This window comes from Rhynchophorus ferrugineus, unplaced genomic scaffold, assembly GCF_030347505.1.
Source record: "Rhynchophorus ferrugineus isolate W39M unplaced genomic scaffold, kcgeb_rfMv2 rfM7, whole genome shotgun sequence".
Classification (NCBI taxonomy): Eukaryota; Metazoa; Arthropoda; class Insecta; order Coleoptera; family Curculionidae; genus Rhynchophorus; species Rhynchophorus ferrugineus.
In genome coordinates, this window is record NW_027472586.1 from 5,547,616 (window position 1) to 5,570,841 (window position 23,226).

At 32.3% G+C, this 23,226-nt stretch overlaps 1 protein-coding gene across 1 annotated transcript in view; it reads left to right on the forward strand.

The window, feature by feature from the left end:
• The first annotated feature begins 471 nt into the window (after positions 1 to 471).
• Positions 472 to 23,226, forward strand: part of LOC143199320 (CUGBP Elav-like family member 1) — a 631,257-nt gene continuing 608,502 nt past the window's right edge. The window contains exons 1-2 of the mRNA XM_076409044.1: positions 472 to 584; positions 4,975 to 5,025. Of these exons, the coding sequence (XP_076265159.1) occupies positions 496 to 584; positions 4,975 to 5,025 (140 nt within the window). The 5' untranslated portion in view covers positions 472 to 495. The remainder of the gene's footprint in view (positions 585 to 4,974; positions 5,026 to 23,226) is intronic.

Below are 23,226 nucleotides of genomic sequence, written 5' to 3' on the forward strand. Positions count from 1 at the left end.
AAAAGTTGAAAGAGTTTGTTCTTTTAAAATGGCACTCCTGTAGACTTTCTACTGAACTGACGATGTAGAACTAATGCGATGTTAAGTCGAATGAATGCAACAAAAAATAGTTGTTTGTTGCGTCTTTCCATTGTTTGTTACTGATAATTGTTTCTAGTAGTTTCCTCTATAAAAATTAATATAAAGATAGATAATTAGAAACCACTTTCGCTTTTAAGACACAACCAAATTCAGTTTACCCGAAATATATAGAAGTCACACGGTTTGGTAAACTGTCTTGACGTACCAAATCCACTTATTAATCAAACAGGGAATTTATTCGCGTTCTAACTCCGTTCTTGTTCGCTACCCGTCCCCTGTCAGTTCGCTTTAGTTTCTCGTGTCAGTGCACGTCAGATTAGTGTCAAATTTTCGTTCGTTTTTTTATGTCGTGTCGTCTCTTATCAAAATTCTTCGTGTTATGGTTTCCGAAACTCATAAAACGACGCGGTTACGATGTGGGACTTTGGAGAGGACACCGTTTACGATTCGTTTTTGTCGCAAAGTTTCTACGCTCAAGAGGTGCAAACGGATTCCCGTATTAGGTAATGTGAATCGAACTTTTCTCTATTCTGAGCTATAGAAACAGAAACATTATCCTTAATTGAGAATTTCTACGGGAGTTTAACTATTAGAAGTGATAATAGAAAGGCTAAGGAAGAAGTTACCAGAATTTTAAATAAGTTTAAAGTAATTTACGGTTATAAGGATTCATTTTCCCAATTTAAATGCTTTCAGGTGGTTACATTTCTATATATTCAGGCATTAGGTAATATAAATCAAATTTTTCTGTTCACGATTGAGAACTTCTAGGGGGATTCAACTATTATAATTGATAATGGAAAGGTTAGGGAACAACAAAGTGAAAGGCAAAGCCATTTCCTGCTGTAATTTTTTCTTCTCAATCTTATATCGTAACTAAAACTTTTCTGATATTTATATTTCTATTTTTTCCCCTGTTAGTTAATATTAATCAAACTTTTCTGTATTCTACGCTATAGAAATAAAAATATAATCCGTAATTGAGAAATTCGTTGTAGGTTTAACAGTTAGAATTCATCATTGGAAGGCTAAGGAACACATTATCATAATTTTAAATAAGTTCAAAGTAATTTCCAGTTATAACAATTTTCTTTCACAATTTAAAACCCTTCTGACGGTTATATTTCTATATATTCACGCAGTAGCTAATATGAATCAATCCTACACACAAAATTTAATCTTAAAGAAGCTTAAGTTATGTTGTAATATTGTATAAAAATATTGTAAAATTTAAAAATAACAGTCTTACATTCTAGAGATTTTCTAGCAGCATTGCATATTTTTATCATTATTTTCTTCTTCAATCTTGAGCTGATTAAGCTTCATTTTCTAAATCACGTGTATCAATTATTTTTAGAACTATGTGGTAATGTTAAAGTGGTCTGGACAACTTAGGGAGTAGAAAGTTGACGTTAAAGGCTACAAAATCATTTGCGAAATTGTACAAAGGCGTGGCATTGAATCCTCAATATACTATTGTTATATGTGAAAGGATTATGGATATATTATTAAAGGATGAACCAAAAACTATGAATTTACATTGCGTCCATATAGTACCCCGGATGTTTATCAAATAATCAATCTTTTGAATCAAAGCTACTTGTTGATAGAGAGGATGTTGAGCTATTACTTTTGTAATTTCAGTACTACCTTTACAAATTCTAACATATTCTTATCAAATATCAGCAAAATAAGATAGTAATAATACTAATATAATTTATTAACGTGTACAATTATGTCCATTTTCCATTATAACACTTATTATAATTTTTAAATAAGTGCTATTTTCATATTATTTAATATAAATACATTTTTGCTCGATAGTAATTTGTGTTACTAAATTATAACATTTTACCAATAATTCGTATGTTGCACACATATATTCTGTTGCTAATTTTCTCTATTATATAATAAATAATTATATAGTCTCAAGATTATCATCACCATGATCACCAATCCATGGCAGGTGATCGACAGCAGCTCACTTTCCATGATGTTGATCCGTGTCTCTTTACGAACTGTTTTCTGTATTTTCTATCCAAAAGTTCGTGAACTCTTTCACATTTCATTCGATAGACATCTCGAAAGCACGGCAATCTGACTTTGTTCCTTAATTATGCACTGATTTTCTTATCTTAAGCGAATGACTTCACTTCTGAGACGTTAAGCTAAGAGAGAAACTTGCGAAATTTGTCTAGAGCTTGCTCAAGTTTACAGATGTCAGACATTCAGAGTCAGTACTGATTTTAATATTTCTTCTCTTACATAAGCACTATCTTAAAGAAGCATAAACTCCTATAGCTTGACCGTTTCTATTCTTCTATTCCTGTCTGTGCTTGTATTGTAGTACTATGGCTCATTGAAGTGATAGTTGGGGAATAAATCACCAATGTGCTTGGTGAAGTTTTATGGAAGAAAGTAGAACTTTTCGACATACATTCTTATACACGAGTACTATATATAAACGCACAAATAATTAGCGTTCGTGAATATTTAAATTCATAATTCGTCGTGCTCGATTATTTGATTCAATTAAGGGGGGCTATTTCCAACAAAGAAAACGTCGCTAATAACACGTCCAGCTACAAAATGGTAAACTTTTCAAATATGTAAATAAGAAGGCGACATGCAAATATTTCTTTATTAATGTTGTCGTGAGTCGGTCTGTAGTTCCATGCGAAAAACGGTAAATATAACGGTATGATTTATTAAACCATTCATCAGATAAGCGTAATTATTTCATTGATGTTGTCGTAAAACCCGTTGATAATTCTACAAATTTATCGTTAGATTGGAGAGCGTGCTTTTTACGGAATTTCATTTAACACAGAGAATAATTATGCGCAAATAATGACGCTAACTTTCTGTCAGGAACTATCCTTGAACTGTTATCTATTAAAAGAACTATCGTATGGCTTCATTGAATAAATATTAATAGAGTTATGTGATTTTAAAGCTATCTACATAAAGTAGCGATCGCCCTGTAGTTGAAATTTGACCATAATTTATAAAGTTAATCATGTTTCCTTCATAACGGAGTAAAGAGAAACATTAAACATTTTTCACAGTATTTTTAATATCAGGTTAGAGATGTATATGATATACAACACTAAATTAAAACAATATATGTATCTATATTAAAACATATTAAAATATATCTAAAACTATCAAAACAGTATCCATTAAGTTTCTATAATCAACGAGGTATTGATAAATGTAAAATTCCATACCACTGAACATAACTAAGATTATTTTCAGACTGTAATACCTTCAGATCATCAAATACGATGACGATCTACTTTTTTGTTATAAGCAAAATAAGGAATAATAAATGAATGAATAATAATGCGTGTTTGAATATTAAAGCATAGAATATATTAGTAAAGCAACTGTAGACTTTCCAAACTTAGGTGTGTAAAGTAAACAATTAAAATAATTGATACAAGGTTCAAATAACAAAATGTCCTATAGTCACGCATCTTATAATATTAATCTTTAAATACCTTAATATTTATCAGTGCTTTAAAATGTTTGAATGGTTCAAATGTTTAAAATTTACTGTTAATATCCACTAACTTAATAGTTACTCAGAAAAATTAACTTGTTAATATTGACTAGTATGGTCCGATTTAAAATAGGTTCTACAAACACCGATGTGGCCAAATGTCCTGCTAAAGTTGCCAATTGTTTTGACAAATATATATAGACAAAAATATTTTATACAGAAAGTCGACGAGATACAAGTCATTAATTAAATTATCTTTCTTAATTAGGCCGAAACTTATAGAGCTACCTAATTATGTATAACAACAAAATATATTTATATAAGTATATTTATATAATAGCCAATATTTATCATTTTTAGTGCAATCAAATAGTTAGTACTAATTATTTATAAACAACATACAATATAATGTAAATACAAGTGCTATTTAAATACGTTTTATCTTGTTTATATTTTACAAATATGCTAATTCTGTTAAAATATACTAAAAACCACCAGTTTGTAGTTAATTTGTATCGATTTTTATAGATGCTATATCAGCAAGAATTAGTATTATTCATCTTAAATTTCCAAATCTGAAGTCCAATTAGGCTTGCATTTTATTGTCTTCTGTTCTTGGGCCCTTAGACCGTTCTTTAGCCTTAACATTAACATTAAAATGATCATTAAAAACTTAAACTTATTTTATTTATCTTTGTTTGTTTTCTCTTGTTCCACTCTGACTCTTTTAGTATATTTTATTTCTGCTCCATTTATATTACTTTTGTTGTTCTGTAAATAGGTTTGTACACTATCATTTTAGTTCTGCTTGATGGGTCCTTTTTGTAAATAAATTTGCTAATAGTGAAATACAGATTAATGTTTTTTGTTCTAACTCTAGCATTCATTTAACATGACTATTATAATTAATATGACTGCTATTTCGCCTATTAATACTATAAGCAATGGTTGGGCTTAATTTTCCTGCTTGGATTTTGAAGGTTGTTGATTTCATGTTGTCTATAATGACTTGAAATTGGTTTTTATCCTGTATATTTCTTAAATCATTCGTACAATTTTGTTATTTATACTTCTTTGTTGTAATACAAGAACAACTTACTGTATATAACTTCATAATATTTGTTTATTTAAGAGTTTCTTGCATTGATACTTCGCATTTCCATAGCTGATCAAAATACGTGCAAACACTTAGGCATAGACACGAAAATAAATCATTTTTTGAACTAGATCTGACCGTTTGTTAACCGCGACAATGTCTACTCTATATATAAAGTTACGGTGAAATCGCAGTCAATCTACTTTATTATTAATTACCGAGACATCAATAAACTCATCCATTATTCACCGGTTACATGACCGATTTTAACTAACCCTGCGTATTGTTTCAGCCGAGACGTAACAACAGCCACATCCGGACCACTTCCTGCAGATCTCAGCAGGTGAGTCATGTTTACTTAGACTTGGGCCCCAAGCGGATGGGATATCGGTTGATATTGCCTCGGGGAAGGCTTAGAACTGACCCACGCGGATGAATAAGTAAAATTTTCTTAGGATGCGGTTATCCTTCGAAGCTATGAAGCTATGAAGACTAATATTTGTGCAAGAATTACATTATTTTCTTCAATTTCAACCTTGCAACATTTATTAAATATTTATGAACCTAAATAATACTAACTTGGATATGATCAATATGAACTTAATCTTTTTCAATGTTATATATGATAAATATCAGTATTTAATCATATTTTGATGCCATTTTTTGTTGACAATAAACATGGAGCCATGTGATTTGATTGAAACATGACGACAATTCTTCTTCTTCAATCTTTCTGTATGATTTAATATACATATATATATATATATATATATATATATATATATATATATATATATATATATATATATATATGACGTTAAATACTATTTCTAGTTTGAAATATAATATAATAATATTTTCGTTAGTAGATAACTGATACTAAAATAACTTATAATATACGCCCTCTGTGATGCCCTGCCTTGATGTAAACTCAATTTGTTCTGTAACATTAAATAAAAGGGCTTACTTGAAAATGTATGTATTGCTTATGTATGCTTAATTGTACCTGCTGAATACAATAATTTAAACGGTATTTTTAACACGTTCAATTTTAAAATTATGCTAAATTAAAGTACTATAAATAAATACCGTATGAAAATTTTAAATCATATTTGTTTATTTGTAGTTCTAATATTATTTAAAAAATGGTAATATATATTTACAAATTAGACCATGAAACAAAATAGTTCGGGTTTAAGATAACAATATAAGAGAAGAGCCACATATTCTGAAAGAATATTACGAAATATTAACTTTTCCCCTTGTGAAGAGTAGAATACTCTTTCATTACAAACCAGTAGTAACCTACTAACATTTTAGCATTGCATCTTCCTTGATAACGCTCTTCTGTCTGTTTTATATCCTGGTAAAAGCGTTCACATTGTTCATCACTAGAAAAATTGAAATGGGAATACACGAAATATATTTTTAAAGACATTCTGCTCACCATTGTTTTATATTTTTGTGACAAGTAACTCATTAAAAAATTAACATCTTCAGCTCTAAGACTGCCTAAAAATCCATGAATTATGTTCTTTAGAGATAACTAAGGCGCTAACCCTTCGCTCTGAGACTCTCATCGAATTCATTATTTAAGTCAAATTAACTTATTTATAGGCCAACAAAAATCGATTTAGAGAACCAACAGATTCATATTTAACGTTTGATATCCAAACAAAGTCGTTTTTTTTTTTGGTCAATCTTCAACTTTATAATGGTTTTTGGTGTTTCTACTATTCCACAAATAAATAATTTCTCAAAAACTTTCGTGATTACAGGTAGTAAATTTATGGATTGGTAGGAGGTAACGTATTGAGATCTATCCTCGGATATGAATTCGAGCTTCTAGACGTCTTACTGCGTTTAGGTTTCAAAATACCAGTCAAGTTTTAATCATAACCGTAACATTTCCGTCCTTCCACAAGCACCAGCTTATAAGAACCTATCGAGAAAGTATCCCCGTAAACTCCCAGCTCACCGTATCGTCCCCCGTATAAAACAAACAGTCCACTAAAACGAGAAATCTAATTCGGGAGAGGCCTTATTCAGATCCGGGTTAATATTTAACCGAGGACACGTAGAAAAAAGCAACCGCAATCGTAAAAAGGTTTCCCTTTTCTTTGCCGCCTCGTCCGTTTAAACAAAAAACGAATTAAATCCTCGCCGTATCCAGGTTCGATCCCAAAGTCGATTAGGGGAGATCGCGCGTTTCTTTAAATTTTGCAGGAATACTGAGCGGATTGATCCAGTTGGTTTTGGGAATGGGCTGGCGTTTGTGGAGCATTGATCGAGATTTTGCAGGTAAATAGAGTCTATTTTTTGCTGTTTTATACGACTTTTGTTGGAGGTAGCACCATTTATGTGGTTAGAGAGGGTACTATTTATAAGACTTCATCAATAATGAGTACGAAATCAGATAATGGTTAATCTTACGCTGCACCAACCGACGCTGTAGTATCCAATAGGTTCCCTATTCAACTCAGGCGACCATATTAAGACTTCTTTTATTACAATTGAACACCAACAACTCATAATATAGGGAATAATTGCTGTAAATTATTAATTTTCAAGTTGATGTATATTTACGTATGTGTGGAAAATGTAGCAAAAATTTTACCTTTTGGATAAAGATAAAAAATTATGTATATGTATGTATATGTCGAAAAATATGTATTTGGGAGTGAAAGAAACGCAAATGCATATTAAAATATATACAGCTTTAAAATATGTGACATTAACACTACACACAACAAGTTAAGTGTTTCATTGTGTAACTTAAAAACTAATAGATGTACAAAATGTATTATATCACAGTTTGATTCCGTGTAAAATTCTCAATAAGCTCTGGCATTTTCATTACCCTCCTTTTATTTCACAGAAATGTACAGCAAAAAGTTCGAAAATTGTTGAAAATTGCGGAATTTCACATGGAACACTCGGATAAAGATAAAAACCTCCAGAATATATGTATTTTGAGGCCGAATAAACTAAAATCTGTGTTAAATTGTTTTAGAATTTATAACTTTTGAGATGTGTGATATAAATTGAAATTCACTGATTTTTCGAAAACAGAATTTTCATTGAATAAATTTAAAACCAAAAGATATACACAAATTATAATACTACCATTAGATTCTACTTACATATCATTATACCACTTAAATACTCTATTATCCCTTATATTTTCATTAACGTGCAGATATTTTTAAAAAATTGACAGTAAAAAGTTTGAAAATTTCCAAAAATCTAATCTTTTCATGACTATATATATATATATATATATATATATATATATATATATATATATATATATATATATATATGGAAAAGTGTTAAAATGCTTAGCCTGTTGGGTCACAATAATAATTTTTCACCTCTTGAGGAGAGATAAAACTCTCAAAATATATGTATTTTGGTGCGAAGAAAATGAAAATACAGGCTAAATTGCTTTAGAATAAATAGTTTTTAGGATATATGGATAAACAGAAATTCACTAATTTGTTGAAAATATACTTTTAATTGTATAATTTAAAAAACAAGAGTTGTATATTAATCACAATACCACTATTCGATTTAGCTTAAAATTCTCTATAATCCCCGTGATTTGTATTAACCTACGATTACCTGAACGGAAATGACAATAAAAAGAATGAAAATGGCAAAAAATCGCAAATTTTCACGACTATATATATGGAAAAAGTGGTAAAATTTTTCATCTCTTGAAGAGAGATAAAACTCTCAAAATATATGTATTTTGGGGTGAAGAAAATGAAAATACAGGCTAAATTGCTTTAGAATAAATAGTTTTGAGGATATATGGATAAACAGAAATTCACTTATTTTTTGAAAGTATACTTTTAATTGTATAATTTAAAAATCAAGGGCTGTATAAAAATCAGAGTACGACTATTCGATTCAGCGTAAAATTCTCTATAATACACGTGATTTGTATTAACCTACGATTACTTGAACGGAAATGACAACAAAAACAATGAAAATGGCAAAAAATCGCAAATTTTCACGACTATACATATGGAAAAAGTGGTTAAATTTTTCACCTCATGAAGAGAGATAAAACTCTTAAAATATATGTATTTTGGGGTGAAGAAAATGAAAATACAGGCTAAATTGCTTTGGAATAAATAGTTTTTAGGATATATGGATAAACAGAAATTCACTTATTTTTTGAAAGTATACTTTTAATTGTATAATTTAAAAATCAAGAGTTGTATAGGAATCACAGTACCACTATTCGATTCAGCTTAAAATTTTCTATAATTCCCGTGATTTGTATTAACCTACGATTACCTGAACGGAAATGACAACAAAAACAATGCAAATGGCAAAAAATCGCAAATTTTCACGACTATATATATGGAAAAAGTGGTAAAATTTTTCACCTCTCGAAGAGAGATAAAACTCTCAAAATATATGTATTTTGGTGCAAGATATATGTATTTTGAGATGAAGAAAATGAAAATAGAGGCTAAATTGCCTTAGAATATATAGTTTTTAGGATATATGGATAAACAGAAATTCACTTATTTTTTGAAAGTATACTTTTAATTGTATAATTTAAAAATCAAGGATTATATAAAAATTACAGTACGACTATTCGATTCAGGGTAAAATTCTCTATAATACCCGTGAATTGTATTAACCTACGATTACTTGAACGGAAATGACAACAAAAACAATGAAAATGGCAAAAAACCGCAAATTTTCACGACTATATATATGGAAAATGTGGTAAAATTTTTCACCTCTTGAAGAGAGATAAAACTCCCAAAATATATGTATTTTAGTGCGAAGAAAATGAAAATACAGGCTAAATTGCTTTAGAATAAATAGTTTTTAGTATATACGGATAAACAGAAATTCATTTATTTTTTGAAAGTATACTTTTAATTGTATAATTTAAAAATCAAGGGTTGTATACAAATCACAGTACCACTATACGATTCAGCGTATAATCAGTATTATAAAATTCTCTATAATACCCGTGATTTGTAATAACCTACGATTACCTGAACGGAAATGACAACAAAAACAATCAAAATGGCAAAAAGTCGCAAATTTTCAGGACTATATACTAACGTGGAAGCAATACAACTGCTGGACAGCGCGCAGGATGCCAGAAGATTGAAACGAACAAAACCATACGAACTTATATAAAGTGTATACCTTTAGTGTAAACTATAGCTATAAGTTATTACAATTTTATAATTGAGGAATACATATTGATGTATTTTCTCACACTCGTCTTGCTTGTGAATTAGTCCAAGTACAAATGAAATGTAGTAATAGATTAATTGTAAATTAAGATTGTTCTAAGCGTATCTAATAAGGATGTTATATAAACAAAATCATATCAACTAAATACAGCATTACCAACCTGCGAAAAAAAGACATCGCTTTATACTGATAATATGTTTAATTCTGATTGAAAAACAACATTCTACTCTCTGATATTTAAAGAGTATCATTAGGTTTCCCCGCTTCTTGCCATTGATTGAGTGATCACAGCGGCAAGGGCACTTTCTCCCGCCGTTTACGCGGAAATGAATTAAATTTGTTCGATTTTCCCTTTCGCTTCAAAGTCGATTAGGGGAAATCGAGTTTCTTTAAATTCCGGCAAATGGCGGGGATTCGGTCTCGCGGCGTCGTAAATGAGTTAATATTTGTGGAGAACTTTATCGGCCGAGACCGTAAACATTCCGACAAATTTATCTCTTCGTTCTGATGAATATTAATGCCATTATTGGCCGCGTCAAATTCTTATTGTTAATAAACGTAACGGGCCGCAGTTTTATTAGGTTCTTTGATGGGTTAATTATATTTTATTAAGATCCTCTCGAAATTCTCTTAGCTTGTTTTATTTTAACTTCACTCTTCGTCATGTAATTCAAATACTTCGAAGGGAAACTGTTTCATGCAGTAATCTTACATAATATACATATATATAAATGGATTGGTGTTTCTTATCTAAAACTCGAGAATTGTTCGATTTTGATAATTTTGATTTTGAGATATTTGCGGAAGTTCATAGAAGGTTTGTATGGTGAGAAAATGTGGAATAATTGCAGAGGAAATAGTAAAAACAACAATTATGTACATGCTCATACACTACCATGATACAAAGTCATAGTCAATGAAAATTATTCCATGCGCATCCCAAAATACAGACGCCATAACCTTGCCAGCCGACTGTTGTGTTTCCCCAAGCTTTGCGGGGGGTTCATCATGTGCAGTCCACTCGGATGACTGTCGATTGGACTTCGGAGTGAAGCGATGGAGCCATGTCTCATCCATTGTCACATGTCGATGCAAAAACTCGGGTTTATTACACTTGATCATCTTCAAACACTGCACCGAATCATCAACCCGTCGTTGTTTTTGGTTATAAGTGAGCTCGCGCGGCACCCACTTGCACAGAGCTTTCTCATACCCAAATATTCGTGAATTATATGATGTCACTATTTCAATTAATTTCAATTTACGGTCATTCAAAATCATTTTGTGGATTTTTTAAATGTTTTCGTCTGTAATAACCTCTTTTGGGCGTCCACTGCGTTCACCGTTTTCGGCGGTAATTTCACCACGTCTAAACTTAGCATACCAATCTTTGATGGTTGATTTTCCTGGAACAGTGTCTGGAAACTCGGCATCAAGCCAAGTTTTTGCTTCAACTGTATTTTCTCCCTTCAAAATGCAGCATTTTATTAACACACGAAATTACCTTTATCCATTTTATTCATAACAAAAGTTGCTTCACTCAAAATGCTATATTTCACAAACTAATGATCCGACAGCTGTCAAATTTATACACGCATCTTTTGAGTGTTAGGGCTAACTAAAAAAACATATGGATTTGTAGGAATGTTCATCAGGTCCGTCGGTCGGTCGGAATGTGTGGCTGTCGATGCGATTGTTTGTCCGAACACTCACTACTGTTTTTGGAAGGAATTTGCACGAGAACTAAAAACACTGGTTTAAGAAATACTTGTTTATTTTAATTTATAATTCATACATGTGGTCGGCGGGAGAATGGACAGGATATTAGGTTAAGGGAAAGGAAGTACGTTAGCGCTGTTGAAGTGGTACTCTCACAAGGGGATGGAGAAAATAAAAGAGAGCGAGACGTCGTGGTGGTGGTCTTTTATGGTCTGAAACTGCATGGTACCAATCCACCGGCATTGGCAACCTTTGAACTTGTTGTAGATGAATGCGTGGTGGCATAAAGGGTCGTGACGGTCGTGACAGATTTAATTGCACCATAAAAAGCGCCATCTGTGTGTCAGACCGGGGACTTTTCAGTTGACCTATTATGCGAGTCAAAAAGAAAGCACAAATACCCCACATTAACCCAGGACAAAGAACCCCTCCTTCTCTTTCATCCAATTAAAATATTCAATTCCCCGATAACAGAAACTCTAATATAGAACAATTATACTTTAATAAACTCGTTGAAATATTTATAAGCCTCACCGATAAACTTTCCACAAATATTAACTCGTTTCCGGGGAAACAGGACGAAAATCTTGTACCGTCCAAAAACTTAAAGAAACTCGATTTCCCTTAATCGACTTTGAAACGAGAGAGAGAGAGAGAGAAAATCGAACAAATTTAATTAACCCCCGTTTGGAGGCCCGCAGAGAAAGTCTGTTTATCTTCTCCATCTTTAATCAGTTGCTAAGGTCAAACTGTGGGGTTTGTTTCCTCTAACCACATCACACTTATTGGTAGGTTGCTTTTAATTCTCTTAATAACTTTCCTTGGGGCCAGTAGGAACATAATCATCGCTTTCACATAGTACGCATCAACTAATATTAAAATATATGGTTATTATTAGAGTCGAGGACCTTCGATTGAAAACTGTCGAATAATCGTAATATTAATATATATTTCGAAAATATCGCAATTATTAAGATACGAGTATTATAATTCAATAAAACCGAAATGACAAATGACTAGTTTAAGTAAAAGTTACGGATGATTTTCTACTGAACCTATATTGGCTAAGTGGCTAGAGTTGGATGGAATCATGAGTTTTCTAAAGGAGCAGTGTAACTTTCTTTTAGATTTTCGTTTTAGGTTTACTGTACCTAATTGGGTTGTGGTCATTTACTTAAAAGCTATTTTAGGTTATATGTCATGGCTCTGTGCCATTATTAACAGTTGTAGTTTCCATCATTTTCCACAAGAAGCGTTACGCACTGCGCGTCTCGCAACTTAAGATCGACACCGCAATAATTCCATGGCTGGATAACGTCACGTACCTAGGTCTTCATTTCGACCGGCGGTTCGGTTGGCATTCCCAAATCCAGAAAGCAATCCAAAAAGGTTTGGGGATAGCAAACCTGCTATCTTCTCTGATCTGCCCTTCTAGCAGACTTCCCATCTCCATCAAATGCTTATTTTACAAGATGTTAATTCGGTCCGTACTCCTCCACGGATCTAATGTCTACTTCAAGTTTGTTACACCCAACCAGGTCAAACGGCTTCAAGTTTTCTAAAATAAGCTCCTCAGGAGAATATTAAACGCTCCATGGTTTGTCAGAAATAATCAAATTGACAGGGAAATTGACACTCCAGAAATCAAGCACTTCAAATCATTCAAACAAACTCAGCTCAAGTTCTTCTGAAAACGCGCTTGTTCGCGAGCTGGTCGACATGCTGGGAGCTTAGCACCGCGTCACCGCTAAGCTCTCCCCCTTATCCAGGCTGAAACGACCTCATCCGTCGCTACAGTCATAACTTTTGCCCCCATACAACAGTACCCAGTTGTGTGTTAACTCAGGTTCGCGAATCAATAGAATCGCCGGGCCCTCGTGCCCAATAACGGCTGCCCGATCAGCGGGTGCCATATCCCCAAATTTAATGCAGTAGCAGTAGTGATCCACAGGGGTCAACTGTGAGGCGGTTTCGGTTTAGTGTATTGGTAAGCCCAGAGGCAGTCCCACATAACTCGGTCCAACTTGTCACTCCAGGGCAAGTCTCCGCGACCAGGTATGCGTCATGCATTCCACCGTCTGGTTTTTAGGCCAGAACAAAAAAAAAACAAAAACAGTTGTAGTTTCCCTCATTCTGAATCGTTTTCAAAATTTAGAATGGTTTTGTAAAAAGTTAATAAATATTTTGAAAACATCGTGGCCCAAAATTAATCTCCCTTTTCATATGTTCAATCGGTAACCAAAATATAGCCCATCGTTAGCCTTTTGAACCTATACACGAATAAGATTAGTTAAAATAACTGATCAGCGCGCATTATTCCGATATATAAAAGGAGGACTGTAACAATTATAGAGGGATTACTTAGTTGAGCAAATTACATGAAGATATGTGAGGAAATGTGAAGAATTGGTAGATATTACAATTCCATAATTAGTTGTATGTAAGTCACTAACTGAATCGCAGAGAAATATATTTAGAACAAAACAAATTGTGTAAAATGTTTAATCACAAAAAGAAAACAGATATACCTACCATTCATTGATTTGGAAAACATATTCCGGACTATAAAAGGGGAAACACTATATTATATAGTTTATATTAGAACAAAGAGAGGTGTAAGTAATAAAACGGTAATAATATTTCAAGAGATATACAGACAACAAAAATGTTATACTCAAAAAAGTCATAACAATGATCGGCAGAATAGGAATAGTACACAATAAGGAGATAATTCAGTTGACAGCCCACTGAGAACAAAAGACAGGCGAAGAGAAAAAAGCCTCATAACTTATAATATATAAAATTATCATATAATAGTCAATATACAGTGAAATGTTGAAACCCAAACAAAAAAAAACCATAACCATAAATACCATTCGAATGAATCTCTATTACAAATTAAAATCTAATTGATCAAAACAAATTTTGCTAATTGGCAGCTTATCCAGTTCATTGTGGGCCCCCCGTATCCGAAAGATTATTTAGCGAGCGCATTTCAAACAACGCCGAATGGATTAAACTAATATTGTTCGCATCATTTAATCCACCTTCAGTTGTCTATCGCGAGTATTATTCCGCGAGTGCCGTGAAAGCCGCTTAAATCGTTGAATAATTGTTCTAATGTCGGAGGGCTTAAACCGAAGATCCTCAAAATACCCAAACTTCCATAATTAATATTGTGCATTACGCACCACACTTGAACAAACAGTGAGTGTACGTCGGAGCGACGGAAATTGGCCCCTCGCATTTTGCACGTGCGTCGGTTCGGATTAAACTGAGAAATTTGCTCTAATATGATCATTGAAAAATCGAACTGGCTACGTTTACATATTGAGCTGAAATTCGCATTAAAATATCAAAGAAAATAACTTAACTTCTTGTAATAAATATCTTTAAAGTTGCCTATTTTCTTTAATATTTTTATCACAGAATAAAGAAAAAGAAAAAGAGAATAATTCAAAAATAACTTGGTTTTGACAATATGTTTAACATATTTAAATAATATATATATATATATATATATATATATATATATATATATATATATATATATATATATATATATATATATATATCTATGCTAAGCAATTACTAACCTTTTTTACATTGCAATTAATTAAATATAATTTCCTTAGCCTAAATTACTACAGCATTGAACATGATAACAAAAGTATTTTATGAAAATTAAGATACCAGTAAATTTTCGTCATAATTTATTTTTATACTTTCGGAAACGAAAAAAACCAGGCGCATTTTCATCGGAAATTTTGAACTGTTTCTAGTTATAGAATGGCAGAATCGAAATCAATATGCTTCTTTTAGTTTACCCGCACTGATCCACCGACCATTAAAAAATCGATAAAATTCCTAATCATTTAGAGCTTGCGCGATATATTTCATCTAGCAATATTGTAGTGACACTGAACAGCGACCATAAAATGATCTTGAACTATTTACATAAGACTGGATAGCGGGAGAAGGTCGATACTTGTGTTCCACATGTACTGTCAGTGACGATATTTGGGAAGCTCTAATGAAGCACAAGGCAGCATTGATGGAAGGAGGGTCATATACGACAAAAATGTATTTTTCCATTTTTATAACGAATTATAATAAAAAAAAGTACATGATCACTCGCATTTTTTAATACACAACACTAGTGGTGCAAATTTAAAGCCCCAAATTGTTCGACCTAATAATTTTTTTATCATGATTTTTATCTTTAATTTTTGAAACACCCTGTACAACACAAAATTAATACAACGAGGAAGAAATTAATCAGAATATTATGAAATATGTTTCTTCTGACAACACTCTTATCATATACACGATATACCGAGAGTAATTTCGATTTTTTGCCAATTTAAATTCAGATTTTTTCTCTCAACTTCTTCGCTTCGGTTTTAAACTCGCCAAGGGAGCGAGAGCGAGACGGAGAACGTTATTTACTTAAAAATCAATCTGGAGGGAATAAAATCATTTCCCATTTTCGATTCGCAGTCGGCCGAGTTTCGAGTTGCTCAACCAAATTTAAGTAATGCTATTATCTCTAATCTGCTTAGCGAGCAAGTGCGAAAACATAAGATTTAATTCTGTCTATTCTGTTAAAATAAGGGAGAAAGGGTCGGGTTTTTTTTCTTGCGACTGTTGGTTTGGGTCGGAGGGATATTTTCTATTAGAAATGGTTCTTAACAATTCCTTGTTCGAAGCTTTATTGTGATAAATTATGTATGTATAGACACTATAATTCTCATATTGTTATTAATAGTTGAGTTTTACATGAACGAAAGAATATATCTTTTCAGGTATATTTATTAGAAAAAATTGTTACCATAGAATATTATGATGTTTTGCGTGGTCCCATCAATGTTCTGAAGCCACATTTTGGAGGCGTTTAATAGGTTATTTTACCATATAATCCATAGACTGTAATAACTGTCAGTTGGCGCTGATTTTATGGACAATATACTATCTTATGATTGTTTTATTATATTGTTAATAAACTTTTAAGCTGTGTTTTTGACTTAAGTTCTAGATTTTATCATAATAAGAGCACCCGGTAATTTTAACATATATCATACATTTTATTTTTTTGCTGCTATTCTTTAAAATTATATTATAAGAATAGAATCTTTAATATATTTAAGAAATGACGAAAAGAATATACATGTAACAATGTCTTGAAAATACCATACAATTTAAAATGCACAGTATTTTTAGTGAAATATGAATATGATGAGAGATATGAAGTTTGATGGGAATGGTATCAATGGTTCAACTAGTGCTATTCGTCAGTTCTAGAAAACGTCAAAGGAGTCTATGAAATGATTTTGCCCTGTTGTAAATTGAAGTTGCGTGAGATATTCGATATTTCACACGAATATTTTTCAATGAAAAAAGTGTGATCAAGGGCGCCCAACAGCTCAGCTATTTGCTGTTTAGCAATATGTTTGTATCGTCAGTTGAGTGGACTGCAGTCGGTTCAAAGTGTTAAAAACTCAGATTTATTGCCAACAACAACTTCGTTTATTGGCAACCTAGAGAGAAGCAAAACCATTAACAGAAATTAGACGACTGAACGAAGAAGAACAGTCATCAAATGTAAACAAATATATAAGAGATTATATATAAGAGATTAAGCCCATTAGAAGCGACATTGAAAATTGAAAACAAAAAGAAATTGCGTATTCAGTTCAGAAGAACAATTGATTTAGTTTAACGCCGTAACTGTTAAACAAGTTGTCATGCAATATTGATATTGTTATTTCAAGGTTGGGGCTACTAAGTTGGCTGTTGTGGGACACTAAAAGCTGTTAAAATTTAGGGACCTTGTACACACACTGTACATTATTCATCTATTCATCATTATTTTCGTGTTTCACTCGTTCTATTGTTCTTTGAAACATGATCTGGATTATTAAGATATTATGAAATTATTTTAACAGGTTTTGTGTTAAGGTATTTCTTCAAAGATTGCCTAAAATGCTTCTGCCTCAAAACTAAATCAGAGTCATCGTAAAAGAAGAGTTTTTCGTTGGATTTTATCTAAAAATGATTACCTCGTTCCCTCTACGTCTCATGTTCTGCGTCCTTGTGCCCTTACCGGAAAAAAGAGATACATTTCGGGACGTAATTAGTTCACCCCCAGTGCCCCCTCGACTTCTGTAGGTGAAGCCGGAAAAACGAGGCCCCATATCCAACAGTAATAATAGCTATTCGATACCCTGACGTCGGTATAATTTCGAGTTCGCCACCAATTATCAGATCCAGTTTAATTAGTTCTTCGGTTAATCCATTATTGGACAACGAGGGTCTCGGTTTATTGGTGGTCGCCCTGTCGGTTCTGGCCGGTACAAAAAATTGCGCAATCAAGCGATATTATCGGATGTTTTATTCCGATGGCAAAAAGCCGGTTTGTAGCCGATTGGATTCGAATTTTAATTATTTCATTGTCAACCAATAAGCCTATGATGAGAATAATGAATAAATTATAAAAATACATAATATTAAAGTGAATTAAGCAGAGAGGAAGAACAAAAAACAAGCTGGAGAACATTACGAATAGTTAGTGCTTTAGTTGAGCGAAAAAATTAAGAAAAGACAATCATATCTAAATCAATTATGTTAAAATAATGTTCCTTCTTCTTCGAGTGTGACTCCAAGTGCATGTTATAACTCCTGTTCAGTTATATTACGAAAATGTTTCAGATTTAAGAAAACTATCAGTGGTTTAACTATACCTATGATTCCGGGCATATTATTTAACTCTACGTATAAAAAAGGAAAAATAAAATATACTATGTCCATGTCCAGTTTGTAATTAACAGGTCAATTACATCCATATGTTATTTTAGTTAGCCATAACCATCAAAAGACCCATGCATAAATTTGACAGCTGTGGGATCATTAGTTTGTGAATTACAGCATTTTGAGTGAACCAGTAGAAGTTATCGTTATTTGATAACATATGGATCCATTTGCAATAAATTGCTCTGTGTATTTCATAAAATAAACTTCCAACAATATTTTCGATACATTACAATTTTCGCTGCATCTGCAATGTCAAAGATTGCTGAAGACAAATTAACATTAAATATTTATGGAGGAAATTGTAGTAAAAACTGTGGCATGAAAGGGAAAGTTGGGATTGACTATAAAATAGTGAAATGAAGAATAAGAATGTTTAATGGCCAAAAACACATGTCAATCACAAGAGGAAAAGAACAATTTTCACTAATTTCTAGTAAAGAGTGAACCATACTTTTTAAGTTTATTGAAGTATGGCTGTTAATTGGTTTTTTTGTTCCCAACCTTGCTAGTATATAACATCTGGAATTCCTTTTTTTTCCAAAAAATACATTAAAGTTGAAAAAGTAAACCACTAATTTCATATAAAATCTATGAAACATTCAAATCATTTGTGTATCTGTACTATAGTGGCTTTTAGAAATTGTTCCTTTTGTTAAATTGGTGTTCCTTTGTTAGATTTTTCACTGATTTCTAATATAGGATGAGCCATATTAACGAAAATGCATGTTTTACTTTAAGCTTATTTAGGTATGAGTGTTAACTGGTGTTTTTCTCCCAACATTATTGTTTTGAAACCTTCATAATTCTTTTTTACCAAAAAAAAATTAAAACTGAAAAAATAAACCGCTAATTTCATATAAAATCAATGAAATACCCAAATCGTTTGTGTAGCTGTATGAGAGTCGCTTTTTGAAATTGTTTCGTTCGCCGTGTTCTTTTGTTCAGGCATAAATTAATTCCCATTGTGCGATCTAACCCCGACAATACTAGACGGAAAAGCGGCCCAAAAAACCGGCCTTTTCGGCCAAAAATTAAAAATAAAAATAATAGAGCTGCCGGACATTCGTTCAGAGTGACGTGGCGCTCGCCCTGTCGGTGGATCCTGCCTATTTTGTTTTGTGATTTTTTAGCCGTTCGCATTTCGTGAGTTTTTCACACCTCTTTGTTTCCAGCCAAACTCGTCAGCGTTCGTGAAAATGAAATGGAGCATGAAAAAATAACATCAATTGCATCAATCGCGTTGAATTTATTACCATAATTTTTTTACAAATACATCTGGTTAACATTGATCAAAATTTTACTTAATTTCGTGGCTCTTCAAGTTTTGCGATCTCCCTGGTATGTTAGCCTAGTACCTTTGCAGGCCTTACCTTAATTTGTATAGCATTGCTGACATCTCTCATTCCACATCCATTGGTCAACAGATTATCTTCAATTTCAAATTCAGAACTAGAGCTCTTTCACCATATAGACCAGACTTCACACCCAATTGGCTGTTTGCAGACCTCAAAAGGGTGAAATACTTTCCCTCTTGTGAAGAAGGTTGGACTGATTCGAATAACTAATTCATGAAACTGAAGTTGAAGCACTTTTGAAAATAGAGTAAAATTATTCTACCAAAACGGCATAAAAACAGAAATGGGCGCTGGACCAATTAGAAACTAACTCTCCATAATAAAAACTGATAAAAGATCATCCTCATTTGATTGTTTCTCAACTGTATTTTTTTTCTCTATTCTAGACCATTTGCAATCTGTATCAGAACAATAAGTCACTATGTTGTCCAACTTCTAAACGGTTTGTTGTATCTTTCTTATGTAAGAGCTTCAATCCATGGGCACAGTTCCAATCCCAGCCAACTCATTATTATATTACTCTAGCTTTGATATTTTATGCTATGCTGACTTATTATCTACTTCATTATTCTCATATTGAGATATAGATCCACATACCTGTTGCTCAAGGTTTCAGTAAAATGAGTAGTGTTTTGCTTTGCTTTGCACCGAGATCTTTCTAATATTTCAATATTACTGTTGCTTGCTGTGCTCTACAGTTGAATATCGCATATCCTGATTAGCTTTTTGATGGTTTTGTACAGCATTATTTGACACGACTTGTTAATCAATGCACACTACAAAGTTTGACTTCCAGATATTTACGCTTTTACTACGTGCATGATCCAAATAAAGGCCTAAGTATGTTTTTCTTACGAGATGTTTTCCTTACATAATTTCATCGACAGATTTTTCTCTATTTTCATTGTGTAAGTAACCTGAGTGGACTTGGTGTGGTTTCCCTTTATTTTTTAGTGGTTAATAGTGTTTCCCTATTAATTTAAATGGCTGACAGTACTGCATTATCGTCAGCATAAGTCATCCTCTCAACCATATTATATTGTTTCTTACACTAGGAAAAAAACAATTTTGTGTCATCAATTTTTTTTGTTATGGGGAATAGGTGAAAAGTAAAATGAAACTTTGTGGTTATTGTAGAGCAAGTGTCTAAATTAAGGCAAACGGTCGAACACTCTTTAATACAAACTAATAATATCTTTCAAATGATCTATTTCATGTTAATATACAAGACCCATTACATTGTAACACCGTTCTGCTTCAAATATTAATAGATATTTATATATTAATAGATAGCTATGTCATTTTCATTGAGTCCATGCCTAGGAAATTAGCTGGATCAAATATAATCGACTCATCCTCAATATATATTAATGAACGAAAGATTATTCATTTAGAACCCATAAATCCTATTTATTGGAACTGTTATTAGTTTGTTATTAGTTCTAGCTATAGCATATGAATTGGCGTGTTTAGCTTCCAGTCCGTACATAAATTACTGTTTTAACGTTTGTTTTGTTAAACAAGACTGTATTATTTTCCTGTTATAACACGTGTTCCAAGAAAGAGATTGTTTGAAAGCTCACTTAATTTTAGAATAAACTGCTATTATTCTTAGTATCAGATTTGTAATTTGTAGGTTCTTGATTGTTATAGTTTGTTTATTCTTTTAATTAATCAGTGCATAACGTAATTTAGTTTTTAATATTAAACGCAAAATACAGTTCTGATGTAATTTCATCGTTTAATGTTTTAGAACAAATTTTACGAGATGTGAGATGAACCGAAAATCAAAGAGAGCTAAATCTGATGAATAAGCAGGAGGCTAGAAACAATTCCCGCATTTATATTCATGGAAAATGATATTGTCTTCTATAAACTGAGTATTTATTAAGGCTAACCTATTGTTCGTTTTGGAAAAAAAATATATATAAAGGTACTGACACATATATTAAAATTACTACTTTGATTTCGTGAAATTACATTTATTTTAAACAGAAATATATCATTGAAGTAGGAGATATTATGCCCAAAGGCATTAACACTCTGGAGGCTATATAAATGTTATCAATATTTTTCATATACTAGTTCAAAAGTCTGCGATAGCTTTCACACGCTTTCACCATATATCTTGCCCGTGTATACCGAAAACATAACCAGTAATCCACGTAATGTACGAGCTTATCTACACTCTCTGCGAGATTATTAACGGAACACTCACCACCAACAAGAATAACTGGATATCCAGCGGGCATCATTTTAATTAGATACATGTTTATGTTACTTTCCGCTAGGTCGAGACAGGTGATTTTGGTCCCTTGTTCTCGGTAAATTACGTTTTCGCGTCGACATAGGCGACGACCAAAATAGCCCGGCCTTGATTAACATTAGATACACATTGATATCATTAACTCTCGTGTCCCGGCTCGAGAGAGAAGGGAGAAAGAAGAACGGGGGTTGATTACCTGCCCTCCGGTCAATAGAAGAAAGAAAATTGGGTTGCAATTAAGGGTAATAACGGTTGTTCGATTTACTGATATGTGAAACCGATTTGGTACCAGTTAGAGTATCTGTTTTAATTAAGTTTTTGTATCCAAAAATATATAGCAGCTCTCTTCAGTTTCAATTGCAATTCATAGGTTCTATTGGAACGAAATCGAGTAAATAATGAAGTAAAACTCAAGCAGAATTAAGACAAGGAGGGTCTAATGTAAACAGACTACTAAAGAAATATCATATCATCAACAAAGAAATAAAAAAGTTTTTTCCGGTAATGTATAATGTACAAGTTGCAGTTAAAGTCACCTAGAGCCAGATGATATAGAATGATAATGAATGAAAGTTAATGGTGATAGGAGAGCCAGAAGAATGCAATTACCGAACTGTAGTATTAAAAATAGAACAATAAGTACATTTATTCAAAATCTGGGTATTTCAAGGTTATGAATTATCGAAGAAAAAATAATTTAAACAACTATGAATGTATACTTTGCTATGATTCATCATGATAGTACATTTACAAACTCAAAGAGATTTCACTCGAAACAAAAATAGGAATACGCAAGGATGGAAATAAAAAAATGCAAGTTGAGAGATGTAAACAGAGAATTTAGAAAAATATATATAAGTTTGGAAGTGTGTAAGGATGAATATATATGAGTGATAAAGGCATGGAGCGCTGTGAACGATGAAAGAATATAAAATAACAAAACCCCATTAATTTTGTAAACTTTATTTTGTCATGTAATTTCTAGAGAATTTCTAGTGTAGAAAATATTTTTTGTTAACTCATCTTTAGCTACTACAAACTAACTTATTGGAAGTGTGTAAGGATGCGGTATATGAGTGATAAAGGCATGGTGTGCTCAAATCCAAGCCATAAAGCGAGATTGTTTGGTCTTGGTATTTACTAATAGTCATTGCAAATG